The 18,368-nt window shown below is 47.2% G+C and overlaps 1 protein-coding gene across 2 annotated transcripts in view; it reads left to right on the forward strand.

The window, feature by feature from the left end:
• ISM1 (isthmin 1) overlaps positions 1–17,840 on the forward strand; it is a 143,094-nt gene extending 125,254 nt beyond the window's left edge. The window contains exon 6 of one of the 2 annotated variants that reach the window (XM_069608335.1): positions 16,204–17,840. In XM_069608335.1, the coding sequence (XP_069464436.1) occupies positions 16,204–16,721 (518 nt within the window). In that variant the 3' untranslated portion in view covers positions 16,722–17,840. The remainder of the gene's footprint in view (positions 1–16,203) is intronic. The other variant, XM_069608336.1, reaches the window with a different exon arrangement.
• Positions 17,841–18,368: the final 528 nt, after the last annotated feature.

Raw genomic sequence — 18,368 nt, forward strand, 5'->3', positions numbered from 1 at the left:
CCAGACTCTCAATACACACAGCTTGGTTTACTTCCCTGCCAAGCAAATGTTTTCTCTTGTAATGTCTCTCTTCTTCTTCCAGGGTCCCAGACCCTCTTGGCTTCACATATGGTGCGAGTCTCAGACTCAGATGGTTGAATTGTATCCACTTAGTTCACCCTCCTACCAAGTATACAGTGCTCTCTCTTTTGCTTCAGGGTCCTAGACCTTTTACTTTCGGGTGCTGGTCCCAGACTCGCACAATTTTGTTGTATCCATTTGGTTCATGCTCCTGCCAAATATGATATGGTATTTATAACGCACCTGTACACCAGTGTTCCTAGGTGCGACAAGACAAGGAGGGGGAAACAAAGGGAGGACAAAATAACGATCTTACTAGGCCTTGTGTCATTCCGATCGTGCAAGTGCAGGGAAGAGAGAAGGGGAGAAGTGCCAGGGGCGAGGGGAAGGGGAGAAGTGCAGTTAACTCACAAGTTCAGCCAGCGGGTGGCTCATAAGTGCAGAGAGAAGGGACTGCAGGGTTACATATACAGACCCTTAAGTGCTGGGGAACCCAGAGGCAGTCCAAGGGCAACTGGGCATGCAGGAGCCTGGGCCGAGTTCAGAGCGTGACCAGTGCGTGGAGCATCGGTTGCATCAGCAGTGGAGAGGAAGAGAGAAGGCAGAAGCAAAAAGGAAGGTCTTGAGTTGCTTCCGGAACCGGAGGTGGTTCTGCTCAAGTTTGAGAGAGGCAGGACCACTACCAGTTCTGAAAGCTACTCAAATATATAACTATTTTCTTCAGGATCCCAGGCCCTCTTTTTCTTATGGGTCCAAGAACCTCTTTCTCTTGGGTCCCAGACCCGCACCGCCTGCCAAGTATACAACGGTCTCCTTTGTTTCAGGGTCCCAGTCCCTCTCTCGCCAGTTTGAGGGCACCTTGATGTTTCCATGACCTCTCACAGTTCCTGAGTAACCCGCATACCTGGTTGTTTCCTTCCTGATGGTACCGAAGGTTCCTGGGCATCTGTATTCTTTCTGGAGGCTCCGGTAGTATTCGGGCATCCAGCGGCATCTGCAGACTTTTCTCTGGTTGCGCATTCTGTCTCCTCTGTGCTTCACCGTGAGTCCGGTTAAGTCTCTCTCTATTCCTCTTTGGTTAGCGGCTCTCCATCTCTCATGTCTCTCCAGCATGTTCGTTCCACCCCGAGCTTGACACTGGCTTCCTGTGGAACTCGTATGTCGGGTTGATTTATTCATTGGAGCCAATTCCTGGGCTCGCGAAACAAGACTGCTTGCTCGGCTTCATGCAAGTAATTCTTGAGTTCCTAGCCATCTTCTTCGTCACAGTATCAACCTTAAAGCTGCATGCATAATACTTTGGGTTACATGGTTTCTTATTGTTGTTGTGCAGGTTAGTTTTTCTAACTTGACGACAAAACGTATCACAACAAAACGTATTATCCCTGTTCTGGGAGGGGGCTGGTGGATTTGGAAGAGGAGTTGGACATGGCGAAGTGGGGAGAGACTGCATTCTCTGGTGAGGATCGTCCCCAACCCCATAGGGGGATTCCTTGCCCATGTGATCCTCCCTCGGACGCACCACCCTAGCTCAATGGGAAAGGTTTCCCACCAGGGAAGAAGGGACAACAGCCTCAGATTAGTGACACCTCACTCATGACGTATCGCATTTACTTCCGAAAGCTTTAGCTAACATCTGTGCCTGTTCAATGTTTGACTGAAAGAATGCTCCCTAAAGTGACATTTCATATGGATTCCATAGTTGCCAGCATCATCACTTTCAGTTGTGGGTGCCTATGACATTTTTTCCTGACTACAGCACTTTGCATGCAGAGACGCCCACATTTAAGTATGCGGCTCGGCCTGTGTCAAACTTTCTTGTCCTAACTATGTAAATACATTTTTCTATCCAAGTATTTTAGTAGGGGTTGTTACATAATACAACATATGTATTTATGTTGTGTTGGGGAACTATTACTTAACTGCCCTTCTAGGACCCAGGTGCGTTCTATCAATATTTCATGACAGTTATTTGTCAACTCACACACCAAGGCATTTTATTTCCAAAACCACACTGAGAATATTCATGTACGACTAGGCCACTGAAAAGGGACCGGTGAGCTCATCTGTGTGGACAACCGCACCTTGGTAAAGTCAATTAACTGAATGTCATCCAGGTGCCGCTTTTGGACTGGAAGTTGTGTCTCTGCCATCCCTGCCCCACCAGCGTTTACTGCTCAGCAGAGGCACCCTGTTGATCCAAACTAATTATCAGATATGCAAACAGGAAGGAAGTAGAGAGGGACGTGACTACAATGCCCTGCTTGCAGCACCCCTCAATGCAGGGAAATCACTTGGGACCAGCAAGCTTGCATCTAAACCTGCTTGGTTTGTAGCATTGTAGCATAGCACCTTCTCTATGCTTAGTTTACCTCGAGCATGGTAGGCTATTTGTTTTGGCAAAGAATGCCAGGCTCTAATGTCTCGTGGGCGGTGAGATCTTTATATTCTCCCATGCCTGCTTTGTCTGGTAAATCCACAAGGTCAGCACTACAACTCAGGATAATGTCGTTTTTGCTTGATACTGTAACACTTATGGAGAAGATCCTGTCCAATTGCCATGGATCCTTCTAGAGGAAGAATCGAGACAAAACGATGGACTGGAAAGGAAAATGTTACACGCCCTCGCAGTACACAACACATTCTAGACACATTGCTGTGTACAAAGCCGTTCCACTAAATGTGGAAAAATCACTCCCATCTGCTACTCTACTCAAGCAGCATTTGATTTGCTTTCTCGAGCATTCTTTTACCTTTAGCCACTTTAATTAATTGATTATGCAAAGACGTGCAATAAGCAGACTTGGAACAAAGGTAAAGGAGAGAGAGAGCTAGGGAAAGCAGAACCTAGTTTTTGGGCCTTGTGAATCTGTCTAGATTCACATGCTAGGCATATCTTGCCATCTAGTGGTTGGTCCGAGTACTAGTTTTCTGCTAAAGTAATAATGGGGGTCAGGCAGGGGGTGTTCCTGTCACGGCATCCATCTCCTATGTGTACTGGTACCTGCCATGACCCATGTGTGCCTATTACCTCCGTTTTGTGCCGCCATTGGTTGTTTGCAGGAGTACGGTGCTGGAGGAAAAATTCTATTGGAAACCAACTTCTGCATCCGAGATTTGTAACTTGATGTGGAAGCGACTCACCTCAAACTAGGCATCAAAGCACACTCCGGGCATCTAGCTTCAGAGAAAGGGAGATGCCTATCTCACAGGAGAGTCCTGAGTTTTCTTTCTTTCCAAACTCCACCCGTTCTCCGCTTTCACCCGGGCCAGGAGTCTTCATAGATTAAATGCAATCAAATTAATCTTTAATTACATGCCTAATACCAGAAATAAGTCTCTAAGCGCGGGCTAGAATTTTGAACCTGTGTTGCTCTACGTTGTCTTGCTTCCATCTCCAGTTTGTACCTAGAAAGGCTCACCATCGAGCCTCCACATGGCGGGCAAAAGGTTGAAGAAAACCTACCTAAAAATCTGACGCCCACGACCGTAAGGACACTCATCTGGGGTGAGAGAAACAGATTCCACACCAAAAAGAATAGGTGATCTAGAGTAGTCGCCGAAGAAAAGCACACCAAGACACGTACAAAATACGGTCGCCATGATGCATTATCTGAAGGCTGCCATTTTGACTACTCTAAAACACAAACATGGTGCAGAACCTCACATGCAGAACGAAGCAGCTGCACAAACTACCACAGCAAAGGCCTCATGAAACCAGAATCTTAAAATAAGGCTGTCATGTCTTTCACTGGTACAAGAAATACAACATTGATGTAGAGAACCGAAAGGCATGCAATCTCGATGCTATGTGTATGCTCTCAGAAGCCCCCGAAAGGTCAGAAAGAGTAGGTCTGGCACACTCAGCACCACAGAATATTATGTCGAGTGCCATGAGGTCGAGCAAATCAAAAGAATAACTTGATGATGAGGAAAACTATGAATCCGAGGCAGAGACCCGCTAATTTCCACCATGGCACAGAAGTGCGATGGAGGATGCCATCAACAATTTATAGCATAGTGGACTCAAGTCTGACGCAAAGAATACGTTTCTTATACCATAGACCTGCGGGAGGAGAAGGACGAAAAGAACCAGAGTAGTGTCCTATGGGCTCCCTTGGAGACAAAGCACCTCAACCTTCCATTTCAAAACAAAAAAACAAGGCAACATGTATTGCACTGATAAATGGAGCTGACAATCCTTTTGGAATAAAACCCCGGGAAGAACAATAAGAAATGGAGAAGAGCCCAAACATCATAATGCACTCAGTGAATAATGACTGCTTGTAATGAAGCAAAACCCAGCAACATTCAAAGGAGTAAATCAAATGGCTAACAATAAATATTGCCTAGCTCAAACGGAGCCTACGTATATAAAAGGGACCTATTACAGAGGCAGAGGCTTCGTCAAACATGCAACTTTATTTACTAATAACACAAGACCAAGTGCCTGGGTAGAGAGGCCTCCAGCTGCGACAATCCTCTCCTGCCAATGACAACATGCACCTGACCCTTTTTAACAACAACTAATGAACATTCTTACCTGACAGCTTAGTTCCAGAACTGAACACAAGCAACTATTAACAATATAAATGTATATACACCATGGTGAGTACATGCCATAAAAGGACCACTACAACCAGATTCCTAAGCCCTAACTACAGCACAAAATGGGTGCAATGCTTCCATCTCCACAGCAGATTTTCGCTCGGCTAGGAATAGCAATCAAATTAACCTCCTGGTCAAGAAGGTAAACCACCTTGGGAGCATATAACATTTGCATCGACGACACCACCACCAGACTAATGGGATGAACTGCCTAATAGGAAATATCAGAAGCATTAAAGTCTAAGTCACAACCCATTTTCAAAGAGAGAACGCAGGCAGCCAATGCTACCACCAAAAACAGTTTAGACGCTGCATAACTATCAGGGAAATTAGCGGCAGGGACAACTGTAATAAAAAGATACGGATGGCTCAGTGTCATGGACTAGAGACTAAAGTGACATCAATTGACAAACCAGTCAAGGGCGATCTCCTAATTGAAGATCTATAGACAAGGCTCCAGAGAACCCACCCCCACACTCCCAAACGCAGACACAGCGAGCACAGTCTTTTACACAGTGAAGCTATGTAAACGCAACGTACAGACAAAAAATTCGGATTTCTGAGAAGAGAAAGGAGCACCTCTCCAGAATGGGAACTCCCACTAAACAGCGGTGACACCTCAACTGCCACCGCACCTCACTAGGTGGAAGAATATCCAGGTCCATTCACAAGTGGGAGAGGGTAACCACAGATAAGTAGGTCATGTAAACAGCACAAAGGGTTTTGCACAAAGAACATTCACAAAGAAATCATGACTCCGAAAAGACCACCTCTTCCTGCTAGAAGAAGAGGTGGTAAAGGCGTTGCTAGAAAAGGGAGGGAAAGTAGTGCCAAGGGAGGGAAGAAACCAAGGCATGGTTCCCAAAGAAGGACGAGAAGATCTGCCCAGTCTTAGACCTATGACCAGCAAAGAGTTCATTGCAATAACCCATCTCAGGGTGCGAAAAGGCAAACTGGACACAAACTGATTATAAGTTACATTTAATAATAATCCTTCCTCCTATTCACTCCCAACAATGTTTCTAGACAAGTCCAATCTATGAAAGTCTTGTCAAAGCAGGTGCTCCCCTGCTCCTCCAGAACCATTAAGAACCACATTGACACCCTTGCTCCAGCCTTGGCCAGTTTCTGCAATCGCTCTTTGCCATTGGAACCTTCCCCTCCCCACTTAAGCACTCCCTTGTGCACTCCATTCATAAGAAGCCTTCTGCCGATCCTCCTCCTCCAGCAAACTATCGCCCAATCTTCATCACTCCTTTCCTGGGCAAACTTCCAGCTTAATCTACATACTGAATCTGTTGGTTGCCTCCATGACCACCAGTCTGGCTTCAGAGCAGCCAGAAACACTGAAACTGTTCTTCTGAATACCCATGAAGACTTGCTCTCAAATCTTGACTCTAACCTTCCTTCTGTCCTCATTCTCCTTGATCTATCCTCTGCTTTCGACACCGTCAACCACTCCATCCTGCTCAATCATCTCTGCGACAACCTGGGTATCTCTGGTCAGGCCCTTGCCTGTTTGACCTCCTTTCTCACTGATCGACCCTCCCAGGTCCAACTTGGGTCTTTCCTCTCTTCTATATCTCTCCACTTGTGGTGTTCCCCAGGGGTCTAACCTCTCTTTCTGGATATTTAACCACTACCTGGCCCCTCTGGCTCACCACATCTCTACCGTCTGCTCTAACTTTCAGTGTTATGCGGATAACACCCAGCTATCCTTCAGGCTCCCCTCAGCCTGTACTGCTCCTTCTGTCATACCTGACTGTCCACCATTCAGGAATGGTGTGCCGCCAACGATCTCTGCCTTAATGCCAGTAAGACTGTGATACTCCTTTTTTTTTAATTTTTTTTGTTTTATTAGTTTATTACAAACCTTAAATTAACACTTTAATCCACGTTGTGACAAACTCCACACAAGCATTAGTCCCAAACATTTCCCATTACATTTTCTCTAGCAACTCCTATCTGATACTAGGTCCCACCAAATCCTCCCTAAAGAGTTAATTTAAAAACGTCACAATTACAAACGCCAACAAATGATTTTCACCCAGAAAAATCTGCAAACACCACTTATCCACTGAAAGCCTGGTTGCCTTTCCAATAAAAGTTCCCAAATAGTAGGCTCTGCATGCTGAGAGTCCTACATACGCTGTTATCAGATGTTTCAGTGTTTCTGGTTCCCCCTCATTGGGACTCCTGCTCCCGCCTTCCCGCTCACTCTGGCCACCTATCTGCTCCTTCCAGTGAGGCTAAGAACCTTGGGGTAATTTTCGACTCCGTCCTCTCCTTCTCTCCTCACATCTCTAAGAAGGCACACTATGACTTTCCCCCAGAAGCTCAATGTCTCCAGAGCCCTGGTCCTCTTTAGTCCGGACTACTGCAACAGCCTCTTTCTAAATCTGCCTGCCTTGACTCTTCGCCCTCTACAACGTATCCAGAACAGGACTGTGAGACTTGTCCTTGGCCTCAATCCCAGGGATCGTATCTCCAGCCCTCATATCTCTCCACTGGCTCCCTGTGGCTATCAGGATCAAGTTAAAGACCCTCTGCATTGTCCACAATGCTTTTTGGGGCCGGGGACTACACTACAGCCAACTTTCTCTTCCTAAGCATCTTCCTTCTCGAGCTCTCCGCTCATCCACCCCTACTCGCTGAGGGTTAGACGTTTCTCCAAGCAGAGAGTGGGGCGTAGATCTCTGTCTTGGGGCTCCCTGCTGGGGCCTCCCTCTGGAACACCCTCCCTGCCTCTCTCAAACTTGAGCAGGACCACCTAAGGTTCCAGAAGCAACTGAAGACCTTCCTTTTTTGCTTCCGCTTTTTCTCTCCCTCTCCCTTGCTGATGTCTGTCTGCTGCGCATACTGGTTACCAGGCAAACCACTGAACTTATGGTACCAGGTTCCTGCATGACCGGTCTACCCTTGCACTGCCTCCGGCCTCCCATCCACTTAAGCGACTCTATGTGTAACCATACAGTCCCCTGACTCTGCACTTACAAGCCACATCCTGTCTGCACTTACTAGTTTCTTTGCAATCTCGCCTCTGCCCTCCCCCTGGCACGCTCCCCCACCCCCTCGCTCCCCTGCGCCCTTTCGCAATCTGAATGACACAAGGCCTAGTAAGATTGTTGTTTTGTCCTCTTGTCGCACCTACAAACACTTGTGTACAGGCTCGTTATAAATGACCCAGGCCCCGGGCCGCATGAAATGCAGGACGATAGAGGGTCTGGGAGTTTAGGCGCGGGGTGGGGGGAAAACGGTGCGAAAGCATAGGGAGGGGCATCCGAATGGCGCCACAAGAAACAAAAGCCCAGGAAGGGCAGGAAACGGCACCTGGGAAGGTACGAATTGTAACAGCAACGGGTCAGGGGGGTAACCCGGCCGCCCCAGGAAGGAACAAAAGGCCTGGGGGGTATAAGTAAGCCTGGAAAAGGAGAGGCGGCACAAACCAGGAAAGGCTCACCTCTCTCGGGTAGGCTCTTAGTACCTGGAGAAGGGGAAGGAAAAAACGTTTGCTCTTGTGGGCTCACGCATTTTTCTACCTCTCTAGAGTTCATACTATCACGGTGGTTACAACGGTGCCAGAGCATGAGCGACCCAGAAGTACCAGCTGCGAACGAAGGACACTTTCGCCGTGGTCAAACAGAAGCGCGACCGACAGAATTCAGACGAGAATGATGGCGGAAGGAAGAGCGAAAAAAGGGCCCAAGAATTCTCAGAATGGGCAAGAAAGGTGGAGAAGGAGTATGGGGCACAATGGGTGCTAGAAGTAATGCAGAAAGAGGAAAGAGCAAAGGCAACGTCTCCTCTGCTGTTCATAGAGCCCAGCAGCAGCGAAGGAGAAGACGAAGTACCGCAAGGACAGAAAAGGCGAAGAGCGGAGTCAAAGAGATCAGAGGAACAGATGGAGGCACCGACCAAGAGAAAGAAAAAAGATAAAAAGAAAGGTACTATGAATAATAATGTGGGGAATAAAATAGTAAAAATGTTTAAAAATTGCGTCACGGTTTCGGGTAAGTCGCCCAGAACCAATGACGAGAAGAGCAGACGGGGGAAGAAAAGCAGGGAAGAGTGGCAGGGGAGTTCAGCAGACGAATCAAGCAGTGATGACGAAGAAAGGGATCACCTAAAGGCTTGGGTTAAATGGAGAGGAGTGGTGAGCAAGGAAAGGCAGAGTGGGGTGGGGGGGCAGGGGCAGAACCCAGAGAGGCCCCGGTACCACAGGGGGCACCAGCAGAGCCCAGGGAAGCCCTGGTCCCGGCACCACAAGGGGCACCAGTAGTCCCGGTGCCGCAAGGAGCACCAACTTTACCGACACCACAAGGTGTACCGGCAGGGCCAAACATAGGGGCAGGGGCCACACCACCGGGGGCAGCACCGACGGTGGCAGCGGCAGAAAATGAGGGGCCACTCATGACGAAATATGGCAGGCCAACCATGGGTAAAGACGCACAGGGCAGGTCGATGAAAGCGATGGCTTGGTACATAAATGACAAAGTAAAGGAAAAAATCTGGAGCAAGGAATTGATCGATATCTTTACATTGTTAGATTGTCAAAAGGGGGGGATGAATGTGGCCCTAGAGGACATGAAGGGGGATGAGAAAAGCTTACTAAGAAAAGGGCCAGTAGTGAGGAGCTTTGACAACTGGATGGCGGCCTTCACCATAATGTCTACAATTATATTACAAAAATTCCCGGAAGACTGGGTAGCATTAGTTGCATATCAACAGAGGGTGCTGAAGGTCCATGCAGCATTTGGAGGGGATGCATGGCTAGAGTATGACCATGAGTTCAGAAAGGAGATGGACTGCTTTCCGGATATGGGCTGGGATGAAGAAAACTTTAACCTCTACATTTTTAACGTGCTAAAAGGGAAATGGGATTCCAAGGAGCGGAGCACAGGGGGACAGCAGAGAAGGCAGTACTGGCAGAATGATTACAAAACAGATTATAGATCTAGTGGCAGAAAGTACGAATCCAGCTATGACAGAAATAGAGACCAGAGTTTTCGGAGCAGAAATTACAGGTCACAGAGGATGGCAGAGCAGCCTGCCCCCGACAACACGGGGGGGGGGGCAGTGGAAGCACGGGGACAGCACGAGCGGAACAAGGTCAATGCAGGAGCTTTGAAAAGGTGGTACCATGTAGCTGGGAATGGAAGTGCAAGTTCAGCCACAAGTGCAAGAGATGCAAGGGTGACCACAGCAGCTCCAAGTGCACAAGGGCCGCAGCGCCAAACGGCAGAAGAGATGAGACGTGGAAATAAAAACTGGGACAGGAAAGGGGCCATGCCGGTAAAGATCGAGAGGATGGAAATGTGGCTCTGGAAATACCCTGACCAAGAAGCGGCAGAACAAATCGGGCAAGGCTTTAGAGAAGGTTTTAACATCCCGTTTACCAGGCAGGGAGCACATGACATTCCTAGGAATCTAAAATCGGCAATCGAAAACAGGGAGATGGTGACCAGTAAGATCAGGAAGGAAGTAGAACTGGGGAGGGTAGAGGGCCCGTTCATGGCCTTACCGTTCGAAGAATTTTTATGTTCACCACTAGGACTGGTGCCGAAAAAAGACGAAGGGGAATACAGGCTGATACACCACCTATCCTACCCCCCGGGTGCCTCGGTGAACGACGGCATCGCTCAGAGCGAGGCGACAGTATCATATTCAGACTTCGAAGAGGAGGTGGAACTGGTCAAAAGGCAGGGGAAGGGGCATGGATGGCGAAAGCAGACATTAAATCGGCATTTCGCCTGTTGCCAGTCAACAGCAGATCACAAAGATGGTTATGCATGCATTGGGAGGGTAATACTTCGACAAATGCCTCCCGATGGGGTGCGCCATCTCATGCGCATATTTCGAGAGGGTAAGTTCATTCTTACAATGGGCAGTAACACAGGAGATGAGGGAGTCCATGATGGTGCATTACCTGGACGATTTTTTTATTCGTCGGCCCCAAAGGTGCGGATCTATGCAGGGCAACCCTGGACACATTTGTGGAAATAACGAGCGAGTGGGGTTTTCCTCTGGCGGAAGAGAAAATGATGGGGCCAACGCATGTTATCCAATTCCTAGGTATAGAAATTGACTCCAACAAGGGGAGGTGTCGGATCCCGGCGGACAAGGTGACAGAGCTGCTGAAGACAATAAAGGAACTACAAGGAAGAAACAAAGCAACAGTAAGAGAATTGCAAGCGCTGACAGGAAAACTGAACTTCGCAGGAAGAGTCATACCTATGGGGAAGGTGTTCCAGAGAAGTATCGAGCTGAAAATGAGGGGTGCTACCAAAGGGCACCACAGGGTCAGGCTAGGGGAAGGAATGAAGAGAGATCTGGAAGTGTGGGCAGAATTTCTGAAAAACTTCAAGGGGGCAGTAACATGGCGCTCACCGGTGAACGACGAAGGTAAAAGGGTGTTGTTCACTGATGCAGCAGGTGGCTTTGGTTTTGGTGCAATACTGGGGAAAAAATGGTGTGCAGGCAAGTGGGCAAAATCGTGGCAAAGGGCGGAATGGACAAAGAACATAACGCTGCTGGAGCTCTTCCCGATATGGGTCGCGTTATGCGCATGGAGGGAAGAGCTAGGGAACAAGGAGTTGGCAGTATGGTCAGATAACATGGCGGTGGTGCACGTGTTAAACAAAGGAAGTGTGTCATGCATGATAGTATTAGAATTAATGAGGGCAATCACACTGGAAAGCCTAAAGATGAATACATACATAAAGGCGAGGCATATCGCTGGGGAAGAAAATATGGTGGCTGATGCAATCTCTCGCTTTCAGTGGGAGAAATTCAGGGAGCGGAGACCGGACGCCGACGAGGAAAGAACGCCCACGCCACGGAAGGCATGGGTCCCATTGGAGGCACTAGAAAGGAAAGCACGGTTGGCCACAAGGTCGACTCAAAAGAAGTGGGAGAAGAACGGGGAAAGGAAAGGGTCATCGACAAGCTGACCAGAAAAGCCCTGACGTACAAAACGGGTAAGCCGTACGAAAAGCAAGTGAAAGATGTGTTGGTGGAAACCGGTGTAAAAAGGTGGAAAGAATTTCAATGGAAAAAATGTGTGAATTTCTCAAAGGGGAATTTGCAAGAGGGGAAAAAGAAAAGCTGGGCAGCAGCGCACCTGGCGGCGGTGGCATATACCACAAAAGTGGCAGGCATACCGGACCCGACTGACAGCGCTAAGATAAAATACGCTATGAGGGGATGGGCGAAGTTAGAGGGGAAAAAAACAGATAGCAGAAGGCTGGTAAATTTTGGGAAATTGATAATTCTGCTAAAAGTGCTGCAAGACACATGCAGCAGCACGTACGAAACCGCGCTGTTCAGGGCAGCATTTGCGCTAGCATACTATGGAGCATTCAGGATAGGGGAACTGGTGGCCAGGAATACGGGGGCAGGAGACGTTCTGGCAAGAAAAGACGTTAGTATGGGTATCAAGGGGATGTCTATAATGCTAAGGAAATCTAAGACAGACCAAATGGGGAAGGGGAGAGCAATAGATCTCAATTGCATCAGAGAAAAGGACCACTGTCCCAGATGCATCACCCAAGAATTCCTAGATCTGCGACCAGAGGTCGACGGACAGTTATTGATCCATAGGGACGGCAGCGCGCTCAGCAGGTACCAGTTTCAGGCAGTATTAAAACAAGCAGTGGCGAAAGCGGGATGGGATCCAGCCGAATTTGGGACACACTCTTTCAGGATAGGGGCAGCAACCTCTGCGTGGGCGGGGGGCCTGGGAGCAAAGGGGGTGAGACTAATTGGGGGATGGAAGTCGCAATGTTTTAAAAAATACATAAGGGAGGAACTAATATGACACTTATCTCCCCCGTTTCCACAGAGGCCGGACCATACAAATCGGCATGGATAGTGGGGCACTCTTTCGTGACCCGGGCAGGCAGGTGGCTGGAAGAGGTGAAGCAAGGACTACATTTCAGGAACACAATTACGTCATGGTGGGGCCTCCCGGGGATGCACTGGGAGGACATCCACGACAGGCTATCGGACCTGATAGGTTTTAGGGACCCCCTGCTTCCTCCCCTCACCCCCCCTCCCGAGTACCTGGTTATACATCTCGGGTGGGGTGGGGGGGGCGACCTGGTGAGCACAAGCAGGGGTAAATTACAAAGGAACATCTGCAAGTCACTGCATAGCATAGCCCGCAGCTGGTGGAAAACCGAGATTTTTATGTCAGAAATAATACCAAGAAGGGTCTGGTATGGGGCACAGAAGAGGCACGCAATTGAAATAGCCAGAAAGAAACTAAATAAATCAGTAGAAAAGTACTGCAAGAGCACAGGGCTGCATTTCATAAGACATGGCTTATACCGGAACAAACAGGACATGTTTCACCAGGATGGGGTGCACCTATCAAAGGAAGGGATGGGGTTTTTTTCCGAAAACATTTTTAGGGCACTCCAGGAACGGGGTTGTAGGTAGGGTGCTTTTGGGGGAGACCTGAGCGGGCGTAAGGAACACCCACTCAGGTGTGGCGGCATGTGCCCAGGAACAAAGGCTCAGGGATAACAAGGACTCAGGAGGAGCCTTGGGCAACTTCGGAACTGGACACAATATGCCCAAAAGCATATAGCAGTGTAATTATTTTGTTGTATTGTATTTTCTGTAAGAAAATAAAATGCCTACGGCCTACAACTTTTCCATACACATAAGTTGTCTATAATTTATTACTTAGGTAGGGATCTGGTAAGAGAAGCAAAGTGAACCCACACTACTCAGCCTATGACTTCTCATATCCTATCATGATGTTCGCATGTGGTAAATACCCTGGATGGATTTTAGAAGTATCAGCCGCGATAGTACATTGAGTTGCCGCCCCTAGACATTAAGCCTTGTGCATGATGTGCAAACTCTGGACACCGACCTTCATTTCACCTTCCTGATTGTTGCCTCTGCTACTAACACGTGCCATGCGTAATGTGACACCATTACAATCGCATCACTTTTGCTATGCCTTTGAGGATGCTGTCGACCCCACACATCAACCTCCCAGACAAGCAACCTGAGAACGGATTGCATCCCCTGAACTGGGATCAGAAGCTGCCGACTCGCGGTGTCAGCCAGCTGATAACCTCACTCTGGGCTCCCAGATTAAATCTTCCTCCCTGCAAACATTCGATAAAACCGATGAAAGCGCAGAGCACAGTGGCATTTAACAGGGGGGGGGGGGGGTGGAAGAAGCACGTGAAATAACAAACTACCAAACACAGCTGACTCTCTAGTCAAAATCACTTTGGGAAACGTCATTTATGCACATTGGTCAAGTCGTGGGCGAGTGGAAAAAGAATGCCAAACCACTGATTTTCAAAAACTGGTGCAACTGATTGTGCAAAAAGATGTGTCTATGGTCCATATTTCTTATCCATTCGCATAATGTTGACTGATACATAACTTTTTTGGGCAGAATCGCTTGGATACGTAACTTCCACTCCATGTTTTCGCTGCCACTGGGATGACCCCTTTCTGCACTGAACCTATGCACACATTACTGCATAATCCGAAAAAGCTTGAGCTGCTTCACTCACTTTCACATGGAGAAGCGAGAGAGTGGCTCACAGGAGAAGCGAGAGAGTGGCTCACAGGAGAAGCGAGAGAGAGTGGCTCACATGGAGAAGTGAGAGAGAGTGGCTCACATGGAGAAGTGAGAGAAAGTGGCTCACATGGAGAAGCGAGAGAGTGGCTCACATGGAGAATTGTTTTGGAATCTGGGTGTTGGGTGCTGCGCACGTCGGGACAGAATTGTGCTTGTCGATTTGTGGGATTAGACACCAGGGCCGGTTGTACGTGTTTTTTGGGCACACCGATTTTTAACGTGTGTGTATATGTATGAGAGACGGGGGAACGGGGGGGAGGGGGTCATGGGAGGGTACACATCTTTTGGAGTCTTGTTTTTTTCCACTGTTTTATCTCTGTGCTCTGCGGGCTGCCAGGTCTGCCCTCGGTGCAGCACATATCTTAAATAATTGGCAATTTGAAGTTGAGGTAAGATAGCTCTGAGAAGATTCAGTAGGCAAATCCTCTTAAAGAAATGTTTTTGAATTAACTCAGCAATATGTAAAAAACGATTAGCGAATTAGCCCCAATTCCCTAAGTTGATGGCAACGTTTCTACCCACTTTCTGCACTGAGCAATAAGACTTCTGTAACATTGAGGAACGAACAGCATATTCCCAGGTTGACTTTTAAAAGCCTTTTTTCCCCCTCACTTTTTAGAAGGATGTCTCTTTTCTCAATCTTTTAGGGACCACGGCACTATACGATCATGTTAACGTTTTCAGCCACTTTGACATACTTGCAATGCAGTGAACATGAATAAAGTGTGCAATCGGTCCTAGCTTTACCATATGGGCCTTTTGTCCTCGGGATAATTGGGGATGTGGCTAAAATAGCTATATTTGCTATATGTGGTGTTCCACACTGAGTGCGCAAATTACTTTTTAGTTTAAGAAATTGGTGATGATTTTCGTGTACTTTTCTAATTTAGGGAGAAAAGCACTAGGTGTATTTCAACCCAAATGGTCCTAATGGCCAATATGCAACACACTCCAGAATTCTCCAAATGCCCCTTCCTCTTCAAAGCTGCTCATATTTTGTTCATAATTAAAAATGAACATGGTGAGAAATGTATGTTGGCCTTTACATCAAAACAAAATAAAATGTCACGTTCTTAGTACATTAATATTTTTCCTGTCAGTACTTTTTTAAATGTTCCTTTCAAACCTACATTTTCATCCTTTTCATCCCTCTCCAATCCCCCCCCCCCAGTTGGACTAGCCTGAAATTTGTGGCAGATGGAATCTGAGGCGAGACTTTATCCTTCGCAATACAGATCTCCTCTTTAAGCTCTCAAGTGGACTTTTTGTTCCACGTCAGTTGCTGCTGGAATGGGATATCTGCATGGAGAGTACAGGGCATTCTACACCCCTCGCCCCCGCCCCAACCGCCCCAATATGTTCTCCCTTCCTCTAAACGCTACCTTCTTCGTGCTTCTTGCACCATAAGCTTTTTAGCTCCGTTATTTGGTAAACGATGGAGTTGTATGAACACCAACCTGTTTTTGTTTAAATGCTTAAGGCGCGAGCACTGATCTTCACTAGCATAAGCAAATTCAAACCACAGAATGATGTTCTGGTGATGTCCTCTGTGTACAGTTTAAGTTGAATTTGTTTAGGTAATATTGTAGACCTAAATGTTGATGGCTGGGGGATTCCCTACTATTACATTTGCAGACTTTTCATTTGGCGCACATACAATCTTTAAAATGGCAAGTTCTCTTCCATCGGATGGATGTACACACAGGTGAAGGAGGAATGGTGTGAGGGGCGTGAATTGGCAATGGGAGGAGTTGGAGGGCAGCCACTCTGCAGCATTACTCAAACCCCATTCAGTACAAGGGGGATTAACAGGTTGATTACGCACTGGCCGTGTGTCCACCTGTGCGTAAATCGGGAATGTGGATGTCTGTGGATATATGCGTCATCTGATGCGTTTGTGTTTTTCCTCTGCTTTCTGTTGATAGATGCAGACAGCTGTGAAAGGTGGATGAACTGCAAAAGCGATTTCCTCAAGAAGTACATGCACAAAGTGGCCAACGACCTGCCCAGCTGCCTCTGCACGTACCCCACCGAGGTCGCCTACAGCACAGCGGAGATCCAGGACCGGATCAAACGCAAGGACTTCCGCTGGAAGGATGCGAGCGGCGCCAAAGAAAAACTCGATATCTACAAGCCGACTGCGAGATATTGCATTCGGTCCATGCTCTCCCTGGAAAGCACCACCCTGGCGGCCCAGCACTGCTGCTACGACGACAACATGCGCCTCATTACAAGAGGCAAAGGGGCAGGGACTCCAAACCTGATCAGCGTGGAGTTCTCCGCAGAGCTCCATTACAAAGTAGACATCTTGCCCTGGATACTATGCAAAGGTGACTGGAGCAGGTACAACACGGCCCGGCCTCCAAACAATGGACACAAATGTACTGAAAACCCATCAGATGAGGACTATTACAAACAGTTTCAAGAGGCTAGGGAATACTAGAGGGGGAAAGAAGCTCACAAAGCAGGGCTTGGAATAGGTCCATTTTATGTTCGAACAAAAGGGAAACTGGCGCATGATTGCTTGGCAACAAGGCTCCGTAATTTATTCTCCACTTTGTATGATGCGCGCCTACATGTATCTTATGAATATACAAACGCTTGTATATTTCTGGAGTATGCATGGTCTAAATTACTTCGTATATGCACATAATACCAAAGTACATCGTTTTATGCATTGAAATGTGTGCAACTTTTAATTATTTAATACATTAAAAAAAGGTTTTAATGGAAAAAACACAAATACCTTGCAAAAAAAGCAAATAAATGATTCGAATGTGTGTTCCCATGTGGCCTTTCTACCGGGTATAGCTAACGCCAAAGCACTCGGCTGCATCTTCTCACAGCGTTTAAAATGAATACCCATGGAGTTGCCGGCCTGGCTTCATTGAATTGCACTTTCCGAGAGGGAAGAAAAAGGATGCACGGCTCCCTCCTGCAACAGAAGGACGGGAAGGGAAGCGAGGTGCCTTGGAGCACATTGGAAGAAGTCTTCGTTTAAGCACAGTCTGTCTTAATGGAATTTCTCATTGCCTGCCTTTCTTTGGTCAGACAAAGCCAAACGGGCTGAACTTTTTTCAGTTGTCCAATTGATTTGCCAAATGACCAATTGCCAAGATCCGTCTTTAACTTAATGGAAACTTTTTGCTTGGGACTTGCAGCAAAGCATGAAGTATAAAGAAAATCATTGGTGGCTTTATGGCAAGAAAAGAACACTGAAGGATATCTTGCCATCCATGTTGCTTCACTCTTGTGGCTCTCTTTATATTTTTCTTTCAGCACAAACCAAATCCAGAGTATTCTACTGAAAGAGCTGGTGTTTAAAAATCCAGAATTGTGGGCAAGCGCTCGTCACTGTAAATAAACCCTGTGTTCTTTTTGTAAAGTATTTATTAAGGTTACATTTTTTATAAAGCGCTGGGCCTGTTAATCACCGATATCTGGTCCTCTAGGGGTATCTTGATGTTGTTGCTAGCAAAAAGCTATTTTCAAAGTGAATTTGTATTTGTAGATCATGTTGACAAGAGAATCTATAAATTAAAACCATACTCTAAAATCTGAATTCTAGACAGCGGCTGTGTTTATTTAACAACCAAAAAAAAAAATATCAGATGAAAAATGAAATCATACACAATTCTTTGTGTGCAATCTTTTTTTCTTTTTTTCACGCTGATAATTGTGTCATCAATTTCGAAGAAAACCTTCAAATTACAGAAGTAGTTTCCTATTAATAACATCAGGAGAAAACGGCACTGGTTTCCCTCTTTAAAAGGTGAACAAATATTTGATGTTCGGCTTTCTTCTGACAGTAGGCTGTTTGCTGGTAAGGATGGTCTACAGCTGGACAAGAGAATTCCCTCAACCCCCTCCTTCCCTCTTGTTTGTACTATCGGCCAAACACCACATGGGCGAGACACATAGGCTCCAATGCTGGACAAATAGTGAAATGGGATGGAGTGACAGGGTGAACTCATAAGAATGTAGACTAGATCAACACGTCTGAATCAATCCCCAACCAGCACAGCTGGCAGAGGCTCTTCCTGGGTCAGCTAGAGCGTTGCTGAGCAGGGGCTGATGGTTGAGGGTTGGA

Source organism: Ambystoma mexicanum, chromosome 4q (genome assembly GCF_040938575.1).
Source record: "Ambystoma mexicanum isolate Mex_15411 chromosome 4q, UKY_AmexF1_1, whole genome shotgun sequence".
NCBI classification, from domain to species: domain Eukaryota; kingdom Metazoa; phylum Chordata; class Amphibia; order Caudata; family Ambystomatidae; genus Ambystoma; species Ambystoma mexicanum.